General features: G+C 37.0%; 1 protein-coding gene across 4 annotated transcripts in view; it reads right to left on the reverse strand.

Moving 5' to 3' along the window:
- Window positions 1–7,829: 7,829 nt before the first annotated feature.
- The window catches only part of NSRP1 (nuclear speckle splicing regulatory protein 1), a 61,441-nt gene continuing 50,961 nt past the window's right edge, over window positions 7,830–18,309 (reverse strand). For all 4 annotated transcript variants that reach the window (XM_003996459.5, XM_023244452.2, XM_045044914.1 and 1 more), the window contains 4 exons: window positions 13,405–13,533; window positions 12,321–12,528; window positions 11,253–11,361; window positions 7,830–9,398 (listed from right to left, as the gene is read on the reverse strand). In XM_003996459.5, coding sequence (XP_003996508.3) covers window positions 8,345–9,398; window positions 11,253–11,361; window positions 12,321–12,528; window positions 13,405–13,533 — 1,500 coding nt within the window. In that variant the 3' untranslated portion in view covers window positions 7,830–8,344. The remainder of the gene's footprint in view (window positions 9,399–11,252; window positions 11,362–12,320; window positions 12,529–13,404; window positions 13,534–18,309) is intronic.

Raw genomic sequence — 18,309 nt, forward strand, 5'->3', positions numbered from 1 at the left:
AATAAGGTGGTGTCTACCAGATTTTCCACTGTAAAGTTTCTTTTCTTTTGTAATTAATATTTTGTAGCGAGTAACTCTGAGACTGTGCAAATATCCTCTTCCTCTTCTAACATTTATTCATTTATTTTTCATGGATTCTTATTTTGTTCAGTGGACTATAATCATTAATTTTGATGCTCAAATTATCCCACATTTAGCCAGTGAGAGTCCTGGAAAGCTGGCTCCTATCCTTATGACATGTGCCTATCATTTAGAACACTTCCTTACTTTCTGGAGTAAGATGTTCCAGGATCGTCTTGTACTTTCCCTGCCACAGCTTTTTCTCCAAGAAGCCCTGGTTCCTTTTAGTGAAGAATGTATTTAGAAACCAAGATTTAGGGGGTAGGCATGATCACTACTAATGGCTTGTCACTGATCCCAAGTCCTCTCATTGGACAGAATGAAAGTATGTGTGTAAATGTGTGTATATCTGTGCACACACACATTTGCATCCATAATTATTTCTTGATCTGTACTGTGAAAACTATGAGTTCACACCCAGTATTTCCAACTCTAACCCAACACTGCAAAGTTCTCTCTAGTTTTCTCTGTATTTATAACCCCTTCTAGGACAATGAGAAACAATGGCTCCCATTATCCTGAATATATTTACTTATTTGATCAGTATCCCTGAACATGAGCAATATTCTACTGCTGCTGCTCTCCTTATCCCATTCAAGTTCTGACACCTCATGATGGGATGTCCTCTGGACTAATGTCCTTCTCACCTTGCTCAGGCTGACAACGCTTATTGGGCAGTCACCACTGCCACCCACTCAGTGGATGCCTTCCCTACCATACCTGGGCTCAACCTCTTGCAGGGGTCTCCTCTCTGCACAATTACCCCTCACCCTCATTTGGTCTGACACAAAGTATAGGCCACTCCTACATAGTTCTTTTCTTCTCTGTGTTGGAGTGACCCCCAGCTCTGGGCCACGAGAGCTTTTACCTTTCAGAGTACCACTTAATGGATTGACTAGTTAGGGAAGGGATGATCAAAAGGGGAGAGTATCAATTTGCATTAATAGTTAAAATTATAGCCTAAGAAAGCCATCATATTTTCTTAAGTGACAAAGTGAGGAAAGGGATTAGCAGTATAATGGGATGGTCAGGGCTTGGAAAAAGAAAGCATCTTCCACGGGAGACACTTCAGTGATAAAGTATATTTCTAAACTTTTCCCAACCCACAACCTTTCCTGTTAATTATTCCTTATTTCTTCTTTTAGACTTTATCTTAACACAATGAACAAGAATCTAGTGCATCTGGCAAAAGGCCTCAATTTGCTAGATGCATGAAAACATATCATATTTCATGTCATTCATCTGGCCTATTTTCCCTTCATCATAAGTATGACAGGTGTCATATATTTTGCCAAAAGCAAAAAACTTTCCTGCACTGGTGGAAAGAACCAGATAGGATTGAGGAGACAGGGCTCAAGTTCTTCTCTGCAACCACCAAACTAAGTAACCTTATATAAGTCACTCAACTTCACTGGCCCCAACTCCTCATGGGTTGTCATAACATAACTGATTATGAATATTTACTGTGTGCTTACTAATATCAGGCACAGCATTATATGCACTGTTTCAAATAATCTTTATATCAGTCTTAAGAAAGACACACTTTTATTATCCCCATTTTACAAATGAAGAGACTGAAGCTTAGAGAACTTAAACTTGTCCAAGGTTATGCAGCTAATAAATAGTAGACCCTAGACCTCCAAGTCTCAGCTCTTAAACATGATGCCTTAAAGACATTAAAAAAAAAAAAAGTTTTCTTAAGTTTATTTATTTTGAGAGAGAGAGTGCACAGGAAGGGCAGTGGTGGCGGCGGGGGTGGGGGGGGTGGGGGGGTGGGAAGAGTGCACATATGCTCCCGAAGGGCAGAGGGAGAGAGGGAGAGGGAATCCCAAGCAGTGCCCTAAGTAGGGCTCGAACTCACAAACCGTGAGATCATGACCTAAGCTGAAATCAAGAGTCAGATGCTCAAATGACTGAGCCACTCAGGTGCCCTGTGCCTTACAGACATTTTAAATTGCAGGGGTTATGTTAGATGTTAGGTCATTCCAGTTTTAAAATTCTGATTTTAAAATGCTCAAGGTATATGAAACAAAAACTTTGCATTATAGTAGGCACTAGGCATATAAAGTTGAGTTTAGATCTTTGTCCTCAGACAACTAACATCCTATCATCAGCACGTGAAGGAAACAGAGGTGTTGTTGAAGTGATGAGGGGTATTAAGAGAGGCTTTCTGGAGGCAATGCCACCTCAGGTTAGTTTTAAAAAGAAGTTATGGGGGCGCCTGGGTGGCTCGGTCGGTTAAGCGTTCGACTTCGGCTCAGGTCATGATCTCACGGTCCGTGAGTTGGAGCTCCGCATCGGGCTCTGTGCTGACTGCTCAGTGCCTGGAGCCTGTTTCAGATTCTGTGTCTCCCTCTCTTTCTGCCCCTCCCCTGTTCATGGTCTGTCTCAAAAATAAATAAACGTTAAAAAAAAATTTTTTTTTTAATTAAAAAAAAAAGTTATGTAGTGGGGCTCCTGGGTGGCTCAGTCGGTTAAGCATCAGACTTCAGCTCAGGTCATGATCTTACAGTTCATGGTTTCGAGCCCTGCATCAGGCTCTGTGGTCGGAACCTGGAGCCTGCTTTGGATTCTGTATCTCCCTCTCTCTCTGCCCCTCCACTACTTGTGCTCTGTCTCTCTCAAACATAAATAAATGTTAAAAAAAAATTTTTTTAATAAATAAAAATATGTAGAAATATAGGTAGCATTCTAGGCAAAGCAACAAGTCTGTGAGAAGGCATAGTTATCATGAAACAGTACTATGTATTTGGTATGATTGAAGTAAGAGTAAACAGGAGGAGGGAGAAGGAAAATGAAAACATCTTGAGTTATTTATGTATTGTTAAAAATTGAGAGAGGCGCCTGGGTGGCTCAGTCGGTTGAGCGTCCGACTTTCGGCTCAGGTCATGATCTCACAGTTCGTGGGTTCGAGCCCCGCATCAGGCTCTGTGCTGACCTCTTGCTCAGAGCCTGGAGCCTGCTTTAGATTCTGTGTCTCCCTCTCTCTCTGCCCCTCCCCTGCTCATGCTTTGTCTCACTTTGTTTGTCAAAAATAAATAAATGTAAAAACAAATTTAAAAAAAAAATTGAGAAAAAAAATTGAGTTTGAGGAACAGCTATTCATCAATTCACAAAATTTAAGTATACTGTTTGGAACTTACATATTTAAAAGAACATATCTAGTAAAAAATTTAATGAATCTCTTATTCATACTAGCCCAAATAATACGTTATCAAATACTGTGGCCCTGTGCATAAGCCATTCGATTAAGCAACATCTATATAGACTCTTCCTGTAAAAATGACTAAGATTAACCAGGATGGCCAATAGTTCCTCTGATTCATATATTAGAAATTTTTTACAAAATTGTTTACTGTGAGATGTATTATGCATACAGAATATATAAAACATATTTACAATTGAAAGAATAGAGCAAACAGCCAAGTAACCATCCACATCAAGAAATGAAATATTGCCAATATCTAGAAGCCCCATGTGTACCCCTCCTGTATCACAAATCTTGACTTTAACCATCATTTCCTTGTTTTTTCTTAGTTTTATTACCTACCCAAGTATCTCTATACAGTATCATTTTGTTTTTTTTTTTTTTAATTTTTTAAAGTTTATTTTTTGACAGAAAGAGAGCAAGTGGGGGACGGGCAGAGAGAAAGAGAGAGACAATCCTAAGCATACCCTGAGCTGTCAGTGCAGAACCTGATGCAGGTTCTGCAAGCTCACAAACTGTGAGATCGTGACCTGAGCTGAAACCGAGAGTTGGACACTAACTGACTGAGCCACCTTGGCACGCCTTGCTTGTTTTGTTTTTTAATTTTTTTAAATGTTTATTTTTGAAAGAGAGAGAGAAAGAACACGTGCATGCAAGCTGGGGAGGGACAGAGACAGAGGGACACAGAGGATCTGAAGCAGGCTCCGCACTGTCAGCAGAGCCTGAAATGGTGCTCAAACTCACAAACTGTGAGATTATGACCTGAGCTGAAGTCTAAGACTTAACCAACTGAGCCACCCAGGAGCCGCTATTTTGCTTTTTTTCTTTTTTAAACTATGATAATTACTTTTTGTTACTTACAATACTCTGAAATTCATCATAATTGTATATATTCACACTATATTCATCCTATAGCTCTAGTGTTTTCACTGTATTGTGTATATATACATACCAGATTCACTTACTACTGATAGACATTTGAGGCTGTTTCCAGCTTGATGAAAAACACTATTATGAAAATTCCTGGTTCATCTGTGGAAGAACACAAGTTATAGATAAGGTGCAGCATCAATATTCCTAGGTAAAACTAAATTGTTGTACCAGTCATCTGCCACTGGTAGCATACATGACTTACCTCGGCTCCACATCCTCACCAACACTCGGTAGTGTGTCTAAACATTTTTGCCATTCCTGGTGGATGTTCAATGGTATTCATTATGGTTTTACTTTGAACAAAGTTTTCATTCACTGATGAGTCCTATTTGATGCCCAGATGGGAAACAATAAATCTTCATCTCCATATTATACTACATATAAAAATTTCATTCCAGATGCATGGTAAATCTAATTGTGAAAAGTAAACAATAATGCTTCTAGAAGAGTGTTGTCCAGAACTTTCTGCAACAGAAGTGTTCTATAAATCTGCACTTTCCTATATGGTAGCTGCTAGATACATGCGGCTGTTGAGCACTTCAAATGTCTAGTGCAAGTGAGGAAGTGAACTTTAAATTTTATTTAACTTTTGATTGTTTAACTTTATAACAATGCAAGACCTCTGTTCATTAAAAGATACCATTATGAGTGAGAGGGAAAAGGCAAGCCATTGAGGAAGAGAGGTTGCTTACAAAGACAAAAGACAACTCCTACCCAGAATATATAAAGAATCATATAGGTCATGAAAACAAGGCAGATAATATCCCCCACCCCCCATCCCCAGCCCCTCTAGGATAGGCAAAAGAAACATATTCTTCAAAAGGGAAATATTCTAATGTTAGTAACTATATGACAGCCTGTAGGGAACCACGAAACCATGAGAGATCATCATACCCAACAGAATGACTAAACTCAAAAGACAAAAGAGAAACAATTACCAAGCTTAAGCAAGAAGATGGAGCAACTGGAACCCTCACAAATTGCTAGAGTAGTTTTGGATAACTGACTGACAGTATCTATTAAAGCTGAACACATGTATAACCTATGGATCAGCAATTCCATCCCTAGGAATATCCCCCTCCCCCCCCCCCCGCCAAAACATATATGCACACACTAGAAGACAAGTACCAGAATGCTCATGGAAGTATTATTTGTAATAATCCCATTCAGGAAATAATGTTTATTCATTTAATAGAATGAATAAATACTATAAAATCTAGAAAACAAAAAACCCAATTTGTGGAGTTGAAAGTCAAAGGGGGAAGGGGTAGTAAGGAGGTCAGGAAGGGGTGTGAAGAGAACTTCTTGTGGGTCAGGTAATGTTTTCACACTGGATGTGTTCACTCTGGGTAAATCCACTAAACTACATACTCAAGATATATGCACTATTTAAAAATGCTTATTATGCTATAATTTTTTAAAGTTTATTAAAAATGTTCCAGTAACTTCTGGCATAGACATCATAGGTAGAACCTTCTATCAAATAGGGCTTTTCTGACTATAGTGGCAGAAATCCAATTGAAACTGTCTTAAGTAAAAGACAGGAAAAGTATTGGTTTAAATATCTAAAAAATATATGCCCAGGAGAGCCGGAGAGACAAAAGCAATCATCAGGTGTTTGTCCCTCTCTCCCCTCATTTCTGCTCTTTGTGTGAGCTTTATTCTGTCAGGCACTGAGGCAGTCATTTTCCCATGCAACTCTGGACTTACCTCATCTTTGAAGTCAGCAATGGTAGCGGAAAACTTTTATCTCTTTAAGTCTGACAGTGTCAGAATTGACCTAGGTTAAGTCGCAAACCTTTCCTGGAGCCTATTCAACCCCCTTTGAACCAATGGACTAAGTAGTGAAGGGGTACTTTTCCTGAAAGAAAACCAAGGCACTGGTCCTAGAAAAGGGTAAAATGAATGCAAGAGAGGCAAAAACATCTATATATTTGGAGGAGATAGAAAAGAAAAAAAAAAAAAAAAAACACCTTAATTTGTAGTTTGTTCCTGAGTTATGTCGAAACTTTGTTAATAAAGGTACTATATTGTTTTTCCTATCCAAAGCATCCAAGCTGCTTTGTGAAAATTTCTGAACTACTGGGGGAGGGAAATCAAATTTCTTATCAAATCTGACTCGTCTCTCCCTCCTTGACTGTATCTTGCATACTATGGTCAAAAAAATCTTTCCACTATATGGCACTAGTAACTCCAGCAAAGAAACCACATTCCCAACTGAAGGGGAAGATTTTTAGCCTACCACTCATGGTCTTCCATCATCTCACCTGAACTTTTTCAGTTACATTACACGACTCCCTCTGTGTACATGTAGCCAGTGCTCTTAAGTGTTTGTCACTGTCACTGATCTATGTTAAAGTATTAGGATGCAACTGACATTTAATGTGTCCATCAAGAGACAATGGCATTAGATTTCTTACTTTCCGTTTCTGGCTTTAAAGGTATAATAAAAATTACTTATGAATACTAAATTTGATCCTAAATATATAATGTCTTTTCTAAAAGTCAATATTATTAAGTTTATTTTTATTTAATTCGAGAGGGAGATAGAGAGCAAGCTGGGGAAAGGCAGAGAGAGGGAGACAGAATCTCAAGCAGGCTCCATGCTGCCAGCACAGAGCCTGATGCGGGCCTCAAACTCACGAACTGTGAGATCATGACCCAAGCCAAAGTCAAGTCAGATGCTTTTTTTTTTAAATTTTTTAAATGTTTATTTATTTTTGAGAGAGAGAGAGAGACAGAGAGACAGACAGACAGATCATGATCAGGGGAGGGGCAGAGAGAGAGGGAGATACAGAATCTGAAGCAGGCTCCAGGCTCTGAGCTGTCTGCACATGGCCTGACGCGAGGCTTGAACCCACGAACTGTGATCATGACCTGAGCCGAAGTTAGATGCTTAACCAAATGAGCCACCCAGGCACCCCAGAGTTCCAGACGCTTAACTGGCTGAGCCACCCAGGCGCCCCTAAAAATCAATATTATTAAACTAAGTTTATCCTTCTGAAAATAAGACAATGTAACTTCATGATGAAGTATGAGAGATATAAACTACTTTCTGTTAGAACTACTTTCTCCATGTCATTCATTTTTTACCCATGAATGAATTATTTAATTTCAAATGCTGTTTCTTTATTGGAGTATATAAAAGAAGTCAGGGTCATACATAGGCTACCTGGATCTTTAACCTCATTTAGGCTAAATGTCTCCATCTTTTCACCTCAGCTAAAACTGACTGAAACAACCAATTTACTACCTTGCTAAGGTTTCAGAATTAAAGTGATTTTTAAATAAGAAAACAAAGAGGTGGGGCACTTGGGTGGCTAAGTCAGTGAAGTGTACAACTTTGGCTCAGGTCATGGGTTTGTGGGTTTGAGTCCCATGTCTGGCTCTGTGCTGACCACTCAGAGCCTGGAGGCTGCTTCAGATTCTGTGTCTCCTTCTCTCTCTGCTCCTCCCCAGCTCGCACTCTGTCTCTGTCTCTCTCCAAAAAAATAAATAAACATAAAAAAAAATAAAAAAAAAAGGAATCGTAGCATAAATGACATTACTTTTAAAATATGAGACTGAATTAAATGTACAAACGTATCACTATTTTTATTTGCATTTAAGCCAAATATTCTGTGAGCTAGAAAGTCAATGTATGATCTATATTTTATATATTAACATAAATATCAAAACAAAGTATAGCAATATTCTGTTACTCAAATCCACAAATCCACATATTTTTTTATCTAGAATACACTATTTATAAAACTAACACCTCCTGCAACAAAGCCAACATTATTAGGAGAGTTGTTTGAGGAGTTATTTTTTAATGGTTAGAGTGCAGACAATTTTCCTCATTAAGAACCTGTACAGGGATTTACCACCAACCAAGAATGTGGTAATGATAATAAAATACATATCAATTCAAACATTCAAGACAAAAGGACTTATTTTTACTTAAGCCAATAATGAATTTTGAAAATATATTAAAAAATACCCTCCCAACCACTGTTAACACACTCGTTTATGCTTTCACACAGCATGTTTCAGGAGTTTTCATTTTCTGTGCCTCCACAGGTCTTTCTACTGGGGCAGTTATCAATCATCTTCTTTCTCAATATATGTCTTTGCATTAACCCGTGCCATCTGCCTGGCCAGGTACCTATCTCTAGCCGACATTACAGTTTCTTCATTATTTCGCTTTGCAAACTTGTTCCCCACCTCATGTGATCCCTCTTGTTCTTTGCCCATCTCTTGGTATTCCTCTGTGAGTCTATGTTTTGCTCCTACTGATGTTTCAGAACTGGAGGGTTTCTCTGGGTTTCTTTCTTTGTCCATGTTTCTCATTTTATTGGATTTTTCCTGGTCAAGAAACCTATCCTTTGCCCTAGAATTTGGGCTGCTTTCTTTTTTCTCTCGGTTTCTTTCTGAAGACTGAATACTTATTTCTCGTTGTTCTCTATGTCTGTACTTATCACTGTTTTCATATCTTTCTTTCCTTGCTTTCACATGCTCTTCTTTGCTTTTCTCTTCCTTCTCTCCTCCTTTCTCACTGTATCGATCATGATTAGTTCGTTGTCTCTCTCTTTCTTGTTCTCTTGGGGAATATTTCTCCCTGTCTTTCTCCCTTTTCCAATCTCTGTCATTTCTTTCTCTTTGGTCTCTTCCCCTCAGTTTATCTTCTTGTTCATGCCTCTTCCAGTGGGAATCTCTATGGCTGGCTTCTCGGTGCCTATGGGAATCCTTCTTTTCTTTTCGGTAATCACGGTCATTGTAATAGTTCTCATGATCCCTGGATTGTCTCTCTTGGTGCTGATCTTCCCTTTTCTCATGAACTCTTGACTTGGACCTTTTTGTGTGGCATTTGGTACCATGCTCTCTTTCTTCACTAGAAGACCGTGAGTGGATTTGATTCCTCTGATGTTTAGAGTCACTCTTGGAGGTCTCTGTGACCCTCTCCCTTCTTGCGTTTGCTTTTTTATTTTCTTCCATTTCATCATCCTCACTGCTATTAGCATCAAAGTCGCTATCTGCATCTGGGTTTTCCTCTACTTGCACAACAGTTTGGAGAATGCATTTCTCATGTGGTATTCTGTTCTCTGAACTTACTTCATCAGAATAACCCCTTGATTTCTCTTCCTTTATTCCAGACCTTAAAAAAAGTAACATTTAAAAAATGCCACATTATCAATTATAGTAAGCACATGAAATGTTCATATAATTTTTCTCAATACTTAAATTTAACTACTAAATGTGAAAAAGGTGCTATTTACCTTATGAATATTTGTAAACTAGTATTTTCTAACCATTCAGGATATTTTCAGAAAAAGGTAGAAGTGAAATAGAGAAAATTAGATTGCTGTATTGGACCGCTAGAACCTTCAGACAGGAGTCTGTACAAGGTTTTTGTTTTTGTTAAGCATGCCAATAATTGGGAAAAGTAAGATATATTCTGTATCTAAGTACTATTTTCATAATATGAAGTTCAAGTTACAGCTCTTTGTTGGATTTTTCTCTTTTTAAAAAATTTAATAATAGTCCTGGGAATAGATGAAGATAAATTTTTTTATAGCAAAATGCTGGCAAAATCTAATTCTTAAGTATCACTAAATAATTTGTCTTATGATTAAAAAGGCATGAGCACCCCTCCCTTGGCACCTATCACAACAAAATGGGAATATATGAATCTGCTCGATTACAATCAGTAACACTAAAAACTGTTCATATCACCTACATTTTCCCAGCTGATAAATGTGGTTAATTTATCTACATTACTCACACATTCATTCTTACTAATCACTTAATAATTATACTAATAGAACAACAGTGGTTCTTTGGGAATTGGCAGCAGAACTATCTTCTAAAGGATTAACAGTTAGGAATTCTATTATTAGACTCTGAGAAAAGTACAATATTAAATGACATTATGGAGTTTCATGGCTGGCCTCACAACTGTTCCAGATGAAACTCTAACAGAAATTCTAATTCTCCATTCAAAATCTCTCTTCAAATATACTTTCTTAGACTCATAATTTTCATCAATTTTGTAATCAAACCTAGCAGTTGGCAGCAAAGGAGGTAGGGATGGAAGTATAAATCTAATTCCTTCTCTTCACCTTTACTTCCATTCTCCTGCCTCTCTCCTTTTCCCAGCAACACAGACACAGATCCTCTAATCTGAATGTCTCTGTTCCAAAAACCATTTACTCAGATACAAACTTAGGACAAATTCTCCCTTTTACCTTCAGCTATATACTTATGAGAGTCATTTAACCATTCCTACAATACTTTATAATTTTATTTTAAAAACCCTCCAATACTTTCTTTTTATACCGGTGCTAATGGAAATATGTACAGAAATAGTAATGTCCATATTTGTGCCATCTGTGGTAGCCACTAGCCATATGTGGCAACTGTATTTGAAATGTGGCTATTATAACCAAAATTTTATATTTTATTTATAATACATATATTTTTAATGTTTTATTTCTTTTTTAAGAGTGAAAGTGCAAGAGGGGAGGGCCAAAGAGGACAGAGGATCTGAAGCAGGCTCCACGCTGAAAGCTGGTAGCAGTGAGCCACACGTAAGGCTCAAACTCATGAACGCGAGACAAAGTCAGACACTTAACTGACTGAGCCACCAAGGCGCCCCTATATTTTATTTAAATAGCCACATGTGACTACTAGCTACATATTAGAGAGTGCATTTCTAGCCCTAAATATGTGAATCTTACATTTTCTGGAGGCCATGTCCTATTTATGAAAATAAACTACTTCTTATGAACATACATGTAGGAATCCTGAAGAACAGAAATAATCTTGAACTAAATCTGTAAGTTTTTAATTAAGAAAGTGTAAATCCTTTGCAATTCTATCAGGTCAGGTTTGGCTGACAACACAACATGCAATGCTGCAATCTTCTATCTTTCAGAGGGTTAAAATAATCCTACAACCACAGATCACGAACAGAATTTTTCTTCTAAATATTCCATATGCCATGTCTCACCTGGCTTCACGAAAGCTGCATGTAGGTACTTCCTCTTCACCAACTGCTTGATTTAATAGGTGTCTATAAAATCCACTGAGATCTTTCTGCTTGGTTACATCCAAACGGGCTGAGAGGGAAAGCAAACGTGAGAGGAATATATTCAACAAGGCACAACACAGTTCTGTTTTACAGGTGGAGAGTATGTAACATACAGTATATAAACTGTAGATCCAGAGTTGGCAAACTATAGCTTGCAGACCAAATGTGGCCTACTGTTTTCGTAAATATATTTTTATTGGAATGTAGCCTTGTTCATTTGTTTATTGTTTAAGGCTGCTTTTGCATTAAAAGGCAGAACTGAGGAGCTCCAACAGAGATCATATAGTACACAAAACCTAAAATATTTACTTATCTGGTCCTTCACAGAAAATCTGCCAACTGATACTCTAGATGAACACTTAATACATCCTTAGAACATTAGACTTGATTTTCTTCTATTTAAAGTTGATGAGCATTTGTCAATTAAGCTACTTATATGTATACATTTTACTTAGACCTTGAGAAATGACCATGAGTATAAAGTACTGAAGTAAAGCACTAAGACATTCTTTGGCTCCTGAACATCTTTTTCTTTTTTGAATTAATGTTATGCTTTTTCTAAATGCCCACCCAGTTACTGTTCCTTGAGTGGTATTACTCTAGTTTTCTAAAGCCAGAAAATATAACTAGGATTTAAATCTCAGTTTATATTGCTTCTGACCAAGATTATGGTGTTATGATTTGTACTAAAAGTTCTTACATTTAGAATTTTTCTATGGCAATGACTCATAATGGTCATAGTTTTAAACAACAAAATGAGATATATGAAAAGTCCAGTAGAAATAAGTTACTGAGAGTACAACTGTGTTTTTACTCATAATCTCTTCAACGTTTTATAATACTACAAAACATCACATCTTATACCTTAAATCTATATACATAAATTAGGACCACCACATTATAACCTAGAAGTTCACGGACAGAGCAAATGGCTAAACCAATTTGCTGCTTCGGTTTCCTTCTACCCTTCTCCCTCTTCTATTTCACCTTCAAGTGCAGCAGCCCTTTTTTCTCTTTCTTCCTCTTCAGCTCTCTCTTGTAGTTTTTTCTTATAAGCAGATGTCACAAATGCCTCTTTATCATCAAACTCTCCCTTCTCCATCTCTCGTTCTCTCTGTATTTTCTTTTCCATTCTCTTTTCCTGTTCCTTTTTTCTGATTTCAACTGCTTTTAGTAAGTTGTGAATATACTTGGGCTAGGAGGAAAAATAAGATTATTTAGGGAAGAATCAAAAATAAAAATTAAGAATATTGTTTTTATCATGAATTTATTAAGATAAAAATGGCTAGTCCAAATAGGCGGGACTGTCATCCTCTCAAAATTCAATATAAACTTACTAGCAAGAGTGAAACTAAAATTCTTTACAATAAAAATTTAAGTGTAAAACAAATTATTCAAACTGCTATTTTACTTTTTTTTAATTTCAAATTAATTTTTCCACTGTGTTTTCACCCTTTTCACAGGTATGGTCTCAATACTTCAAGTAAGTGATTCAGAAGGTTCCTACTACTTTTTCCATTAGGTGAAATATGCTTATTTAAAAGAATAGCTTTAATTTTATACTACCACCCTACCTGCACATACTATAAGATGCAAAGATATCTGTTTGTGCTTATGAAAGACAAAAAGTGATAGAAAATGTGAACGTATTTCAAGCTCCCACTCTCAAGTATTTTTTTCAAACTAAAAATATGATCACATGTGCAGATGATTCTGTTACCAGCTAGAATGCAATAAAAAAATGAGTGAATGATAAAACACAAAAATATGAACAGGAACAGGAGTTACTAGTACAGAGACTAAGAAAAAAATTTCCAAAATGTGTGAAGGTTTTAAAGCAAAAAATACAACTTGTTGTTTTTATTGTTAGATAATTTACTCACTCCTGTTAGGATACTTTTAGTAGGGTTTCCTGGGTTCTAAATCAAACCTGTATTATCTGCAACTAGGGGCTCTTCTTCACATTTCAAATACCTAAAAGCTTTTTCTCAGATCATCCTCATGCTAAAATAAGATTGAGATATAAAATATAATTCAAGGTCAAAGAAATTTATACTTTTCAGCTACAAACCTTTCGGTCTTTTCCCAAAAGCAATTTGGGATTATTTTCCTCCCTTTTCTTCTGCATTTCATCATAAATACTGTCATATTCATATACAGTGGAATCTTCTGCAAGGGCCTTCTGGATTTCTAGTTTGGTCTAAAACAAACAAACACATTTAAAAAATGAGCCAGTTAACACATACCAAAGAAAGTCTTAAGTAATTTTTCTCAGAGAGGATCATGAATCATATATAGATCATAAAAATTCTATCAATCACATTTTAGACTGAAAATATAAACATCAGTCTGAAGCCAGACTGCTTGGGTTTGAATCCCAGGCTCTATACTTAGCTACTCTGGGAAAGTATGTGTAATCTTTTTGTGCCTCAGTTTTCATCAAAAAAATTGAGGATAATAATTGTATCTACCTTCCAAGTTGTTGTATTATCTATTTTATATAATTCATTCATATAGGATTTTTAAAAACAAACAACAAACAAAACCTCAAACCAAGAGGTTCTGGCTTGACAACAGATACCTATCAAATATTGCATTTAATGATAACATTTAATAGCTTTTTCAATGAAATAGGGAGTAAAATAATGTTGCTGTCATCAGTTCTGTGCACTGAGGTTCAGATAAAAGAACAGAAAGAAAAAGAAAAAAATGTTGTCGAGCTATTAAAAATACGCCATTTCTGGTGGCTCAGGTCACGATCTCACAGTTTGAGTTTAAGCCCCATGTCAGGTTCTGTAATGACAGTGCAGAGCCTAGTTGGGATTCTCTCTCTCTCTCTCTCTCTCTCTCTCTCTCTCTCTCTCTCAGTCCTTCCCCTGCTTGAGCACGTGCTCTCTCTCAAAATAAATATTTAAAAATAAATAAATAAATAAATAAATAAATAAATAAATAAATAAATAAAATATCCCATTTCTAAGAGCATTTTACCTTAGATTTAGTAAATATAATTAAGTTAGTATTCTTTACAATAAAAGTTACTTTTGTATTAAAGCAGAACACAAGAGCTCTTTCTCACAAATAGACATTAAAAAAATTAAAAAAAAAAAAGAAAAAAGTGGTTCTGGACAGCTAGGGATAAAAATGAAAGTAGATTTGAGATTTATGCTTTAAGTAAGAAAAGATAACACAAAAATGTCAAAAGAACACAAGGGGCACCGGACTCAGTTGGTTAAGCATCTGTCTTTTGATGTTGGCTCAGGTCATGATCTCACGGTTCATGGGATAGAGCCCTGCAATAGGCTCTGTGCCAACAGTGCTGAGCCTGCTTGGGATTCTCTTTCTCCCTCTCTCTCTGCCCCTACACTGCTTACACACTCTCTCTTTCAAAATAAATAAATGAACGTGAAAAAAAAATTTTTTTTAATATTTTAATTTATTTTTGAAGGAGAGAGAGAGACAGACCATGAGCAGGGGAGGAGCAGGGAGAGAAGGAGACACAGAATCTGAAGCAGGCTCCAGGCTGAGCTGTCAGCACAGAGCCCGATGCAGGGCTCGAACCCATGAACCGTGAGATCATGACCTAAGCCAAAGTCGGATGCTTAACCGACTGAGCCACCGAGGTGCCCCCCTCAAAATTTTAAAGAACACCAGAACACTAGATGCCTACATTATGTTGGAGAAGTCATCAGATTCTCTGGAACTAATTCTCTCACTGATATGGTGAAGAAGTTGAACTCTAAAATTCTAACTCAAAGCACCTCAGCATTTATGTTTAAAAAACAATCAGTTTTTTATGTGTGCATTAAACCATTTTGAGGATGCTGAGTTAAACTTCCACTATGAAACTAAGATATTGCCTTAATATTACTAAATACATAGTTCTGTGCCCATTCCCCAGGGTGGCAGTAAACATAGTGGCTAAAAGCATGGGCTCTGCAATTTCAATGCCTGGGTTTGAACTAACTATGAGACCTCATAAAAGTCACATATATCTTTTTGCCTTCATGTCCATCAACTACAAAATGGAGATTATAAGAACATTTATCTCATGGGATTATTTTAAGAATTAAAGAGAATTCTCAAGAAGTGGTTGCCATAATGTCTGGCACATTAAAAAGTGCTTAACAAATTTATCGTTATGCAGAATTCCAGTTGGACAAGGAACAAACAGATGACAAACGTTAAAGGAAATGTGAAGGAGAGGAGACTTCTCCTACTACTCCTACTGCTAGAGACTTCTCTTCTACTAGGCTTGCCTCACAGCTAGATAAATATCAAATCATTTTGAACACCCAAGAGATGAATCTGAGGACTAAGAAAAAATGCACTAGACATGAAAAAATTGCCACAATGTTGAAGTTAGGAGCTGCAGAGAGTTGATTTGGGGGACAGAAGAGCTGTGGGTGCTGTGATGGGGAGGGAGCCCTGAATGCAGAGAGAGATCAAAACATATCTACGATCCAGCTTCTTTTTTTCTTTTTTTTTGTCCTTGACAATATGACAACACAGAGGAATTCACCCCAAAAGAAGGAACAGGAAGAAATAACAGCAAGGGATTCAATCAATACAGATACAAGTAAGATGTCTGAACTAGAATTTAAAACAATAATTATAAGGATACTAGCTGGGCTTGAAAAAGCATAGAAGACACTAGAGAATCCGTTACTGCAGAGACAAAAGAACTAAAAACTGGTGAGGCTGAAATTAAAAATGCTATAACCAAGATGCAAACCTGAATGGATGCCATGATGATGAGGATGGATGAAGCAGAGGAACGAATCAGTGACATAAAAGATAAAATTATGGACTATAATGAAGCTGAAGAGGGAAAGAAAGGTATTGGATCACAAATGTTGACTTAGGGAACTCAAGGACTCCTTAAAGCTTAATAAGATTCCTATCAGGAGTCCCAGAAGATAAAGAAAGAGAAAAGGGGGCAGGTTTATTTGAGCAAATTAGAGCTGAAAATTTCCCTAACCTGGCAAAGGAAACAGACATAGAAATTCAAAAAGCAAAAAGAACTCCCATTAAATTCAACAAAAGCCAACCATCACTAAGGCATATCATAGTCAAATTCACAAAATACACAGATAAGTGAAGAATCCTAAAAGCAACAAGGGCAAAAAAGTTCTTAACCTACGAGGGAAGACAGATAAGTTTCATAGCAGATCTGTCCACAGAAGCTCGGTAGGCCAGAAGGCAGTGGCATGATATATTTAATGTGCTGAATGGGAAAAATATGTAGCTAAGAATACTTTATCCAAGGAGGGTGCCATTCAGAATAGAATGAGACATAAACAGGTTCCCAGACAAACAAAAACTCATGGAGTCCATGACACAAAAACAGCCCTGCAAGAAAATATTAAAGGTTGGGACTCCTTGATGGGGGAAAAAGCAATAAAGACTAGAAAAGAACACAGAACATCACATACTGGGTCATGAATCAGGCCTCAACAAGCACAAAAAGATTGAGATCATACCATGTATATTTTCAGACCACAACACTATGAAACTTGAAGTCAACCACAAGAAAAATCTGGAAAAACCACAAATACATGGAGGTTAAAGAACATTCTACTAATGAATGAATGTGGGGGGCGGGGGGGGGGGAGGAGGAGCAGATGGTGTAGGGTCTGGATGGCTCAGTCTGTTGAGTGTCTGACTTCAGCTCAGGTCATGATCTCATAGCTCATGAGTTCGAGCCCCATATCAGGCTCTGTGCAGCTAGCTCAGAGCCTGGAGCCTGCTTCGGATTCTGTGTCTCCCTCTCTCTCTGCCCCTCCCCCACTCATGCTCTGTCTCTCTCTCTCTCTCTCTCAAAAATAAACAAACATTTAAAAAATTAAAAAAAAAAAGAATGAATGGGTTAACCAAGAAATTAAAGAAGAAATTAAAAAGTACATGCAAGCAAATGAAAATGAAAACATGATAGAAACATGATAGTCCAAAACCTTTGGAATACAACAAAGGCAATCCTAAGAGGGAAGTATATTGCGACACAGGCCTATCTCAAGAAGCAAGAAAAGTCTTAAATACATAACCTAACTTCACACCTAAAGGAACTAGAAAAGGAACAGCAAATAAAGCCTAAAGCCAGCAGAAGAAGGGAAATAATAAAATTAGAGCAGAAATAAATGAAACAAAAATAAAACAGGAGAACAGATCAACAAAGCTAAGAACTGGTTCTTTGGAGAATAAAATTGATAAACCTCTAGCCAGACTTAATAAAAAGAAAAGAGAAAGGAACCATATAGATAAAATCACAAATGAAAGAGGGAGAGATCACAACCAACTTCACAGAAATACCATAGATTTTAAGAATATACCATGAAAAATCATATGCCAACAAACTGGGCAATCTGGAGAACTGGAGAAGCTCCTAGAAACATATAAACTACCAGAATTGAAACAAGAAATAGAAAATTTGAATAGACCCATAACTAGCAAAGAAGTGGAATCAGTAATCAGAAATCTCCCAACTAAAGTCCAGGGCCAGATGGCTTCCCAGGGGAATTCTACCAAACATTTAAAGAGTTAATACCTATTCTTCTCAAACTGTTCCAAAAATATAACAATGAAAAGAAACTTCCAAACTTATTCTACAAGGCCAGCATTACCTTGACTCCAAAATCAGACAAAGACCCCACTAAAAAGACGAATTACAGGCCAATATTTCTGATGAACATGGATGTAAAAGTTCTTAATAAGATACTAGCAAATCGAATCCATCAGTATTTGCAAATCAATGTGATACACTAATAAAAGGATAGGAACTATATGATCCTGTCAATAGATGCAGAAAAAGCACTCATTCTTGATAAAAACCCTCAAGAAAGTAGGCATAGATGGAACATATGCAAACATCATAAAAGCCATATACAAAAGACCCACAGTTACCCCATCTTCAATGGGGAAAAACTGAGAGCTTTTCCCCTATGATCAGAACAAGACAGGGATGTCCACTCTACCATTACTA

This window comes from Felis catus, chromosome E1 (genome assembly GCF_018350175.1).
Source record: "Felis catus isolate Fca126 chromosome E1, F.catus_Fca126_mat1.0, whole genome shotgun sequence".
In the NCBI taxonomy this organism is placed as follows: Eukaryota; Metazoa; Chordata; class Mammalia; order Carnivora; family Felidae; genus Felis; species Felis catus.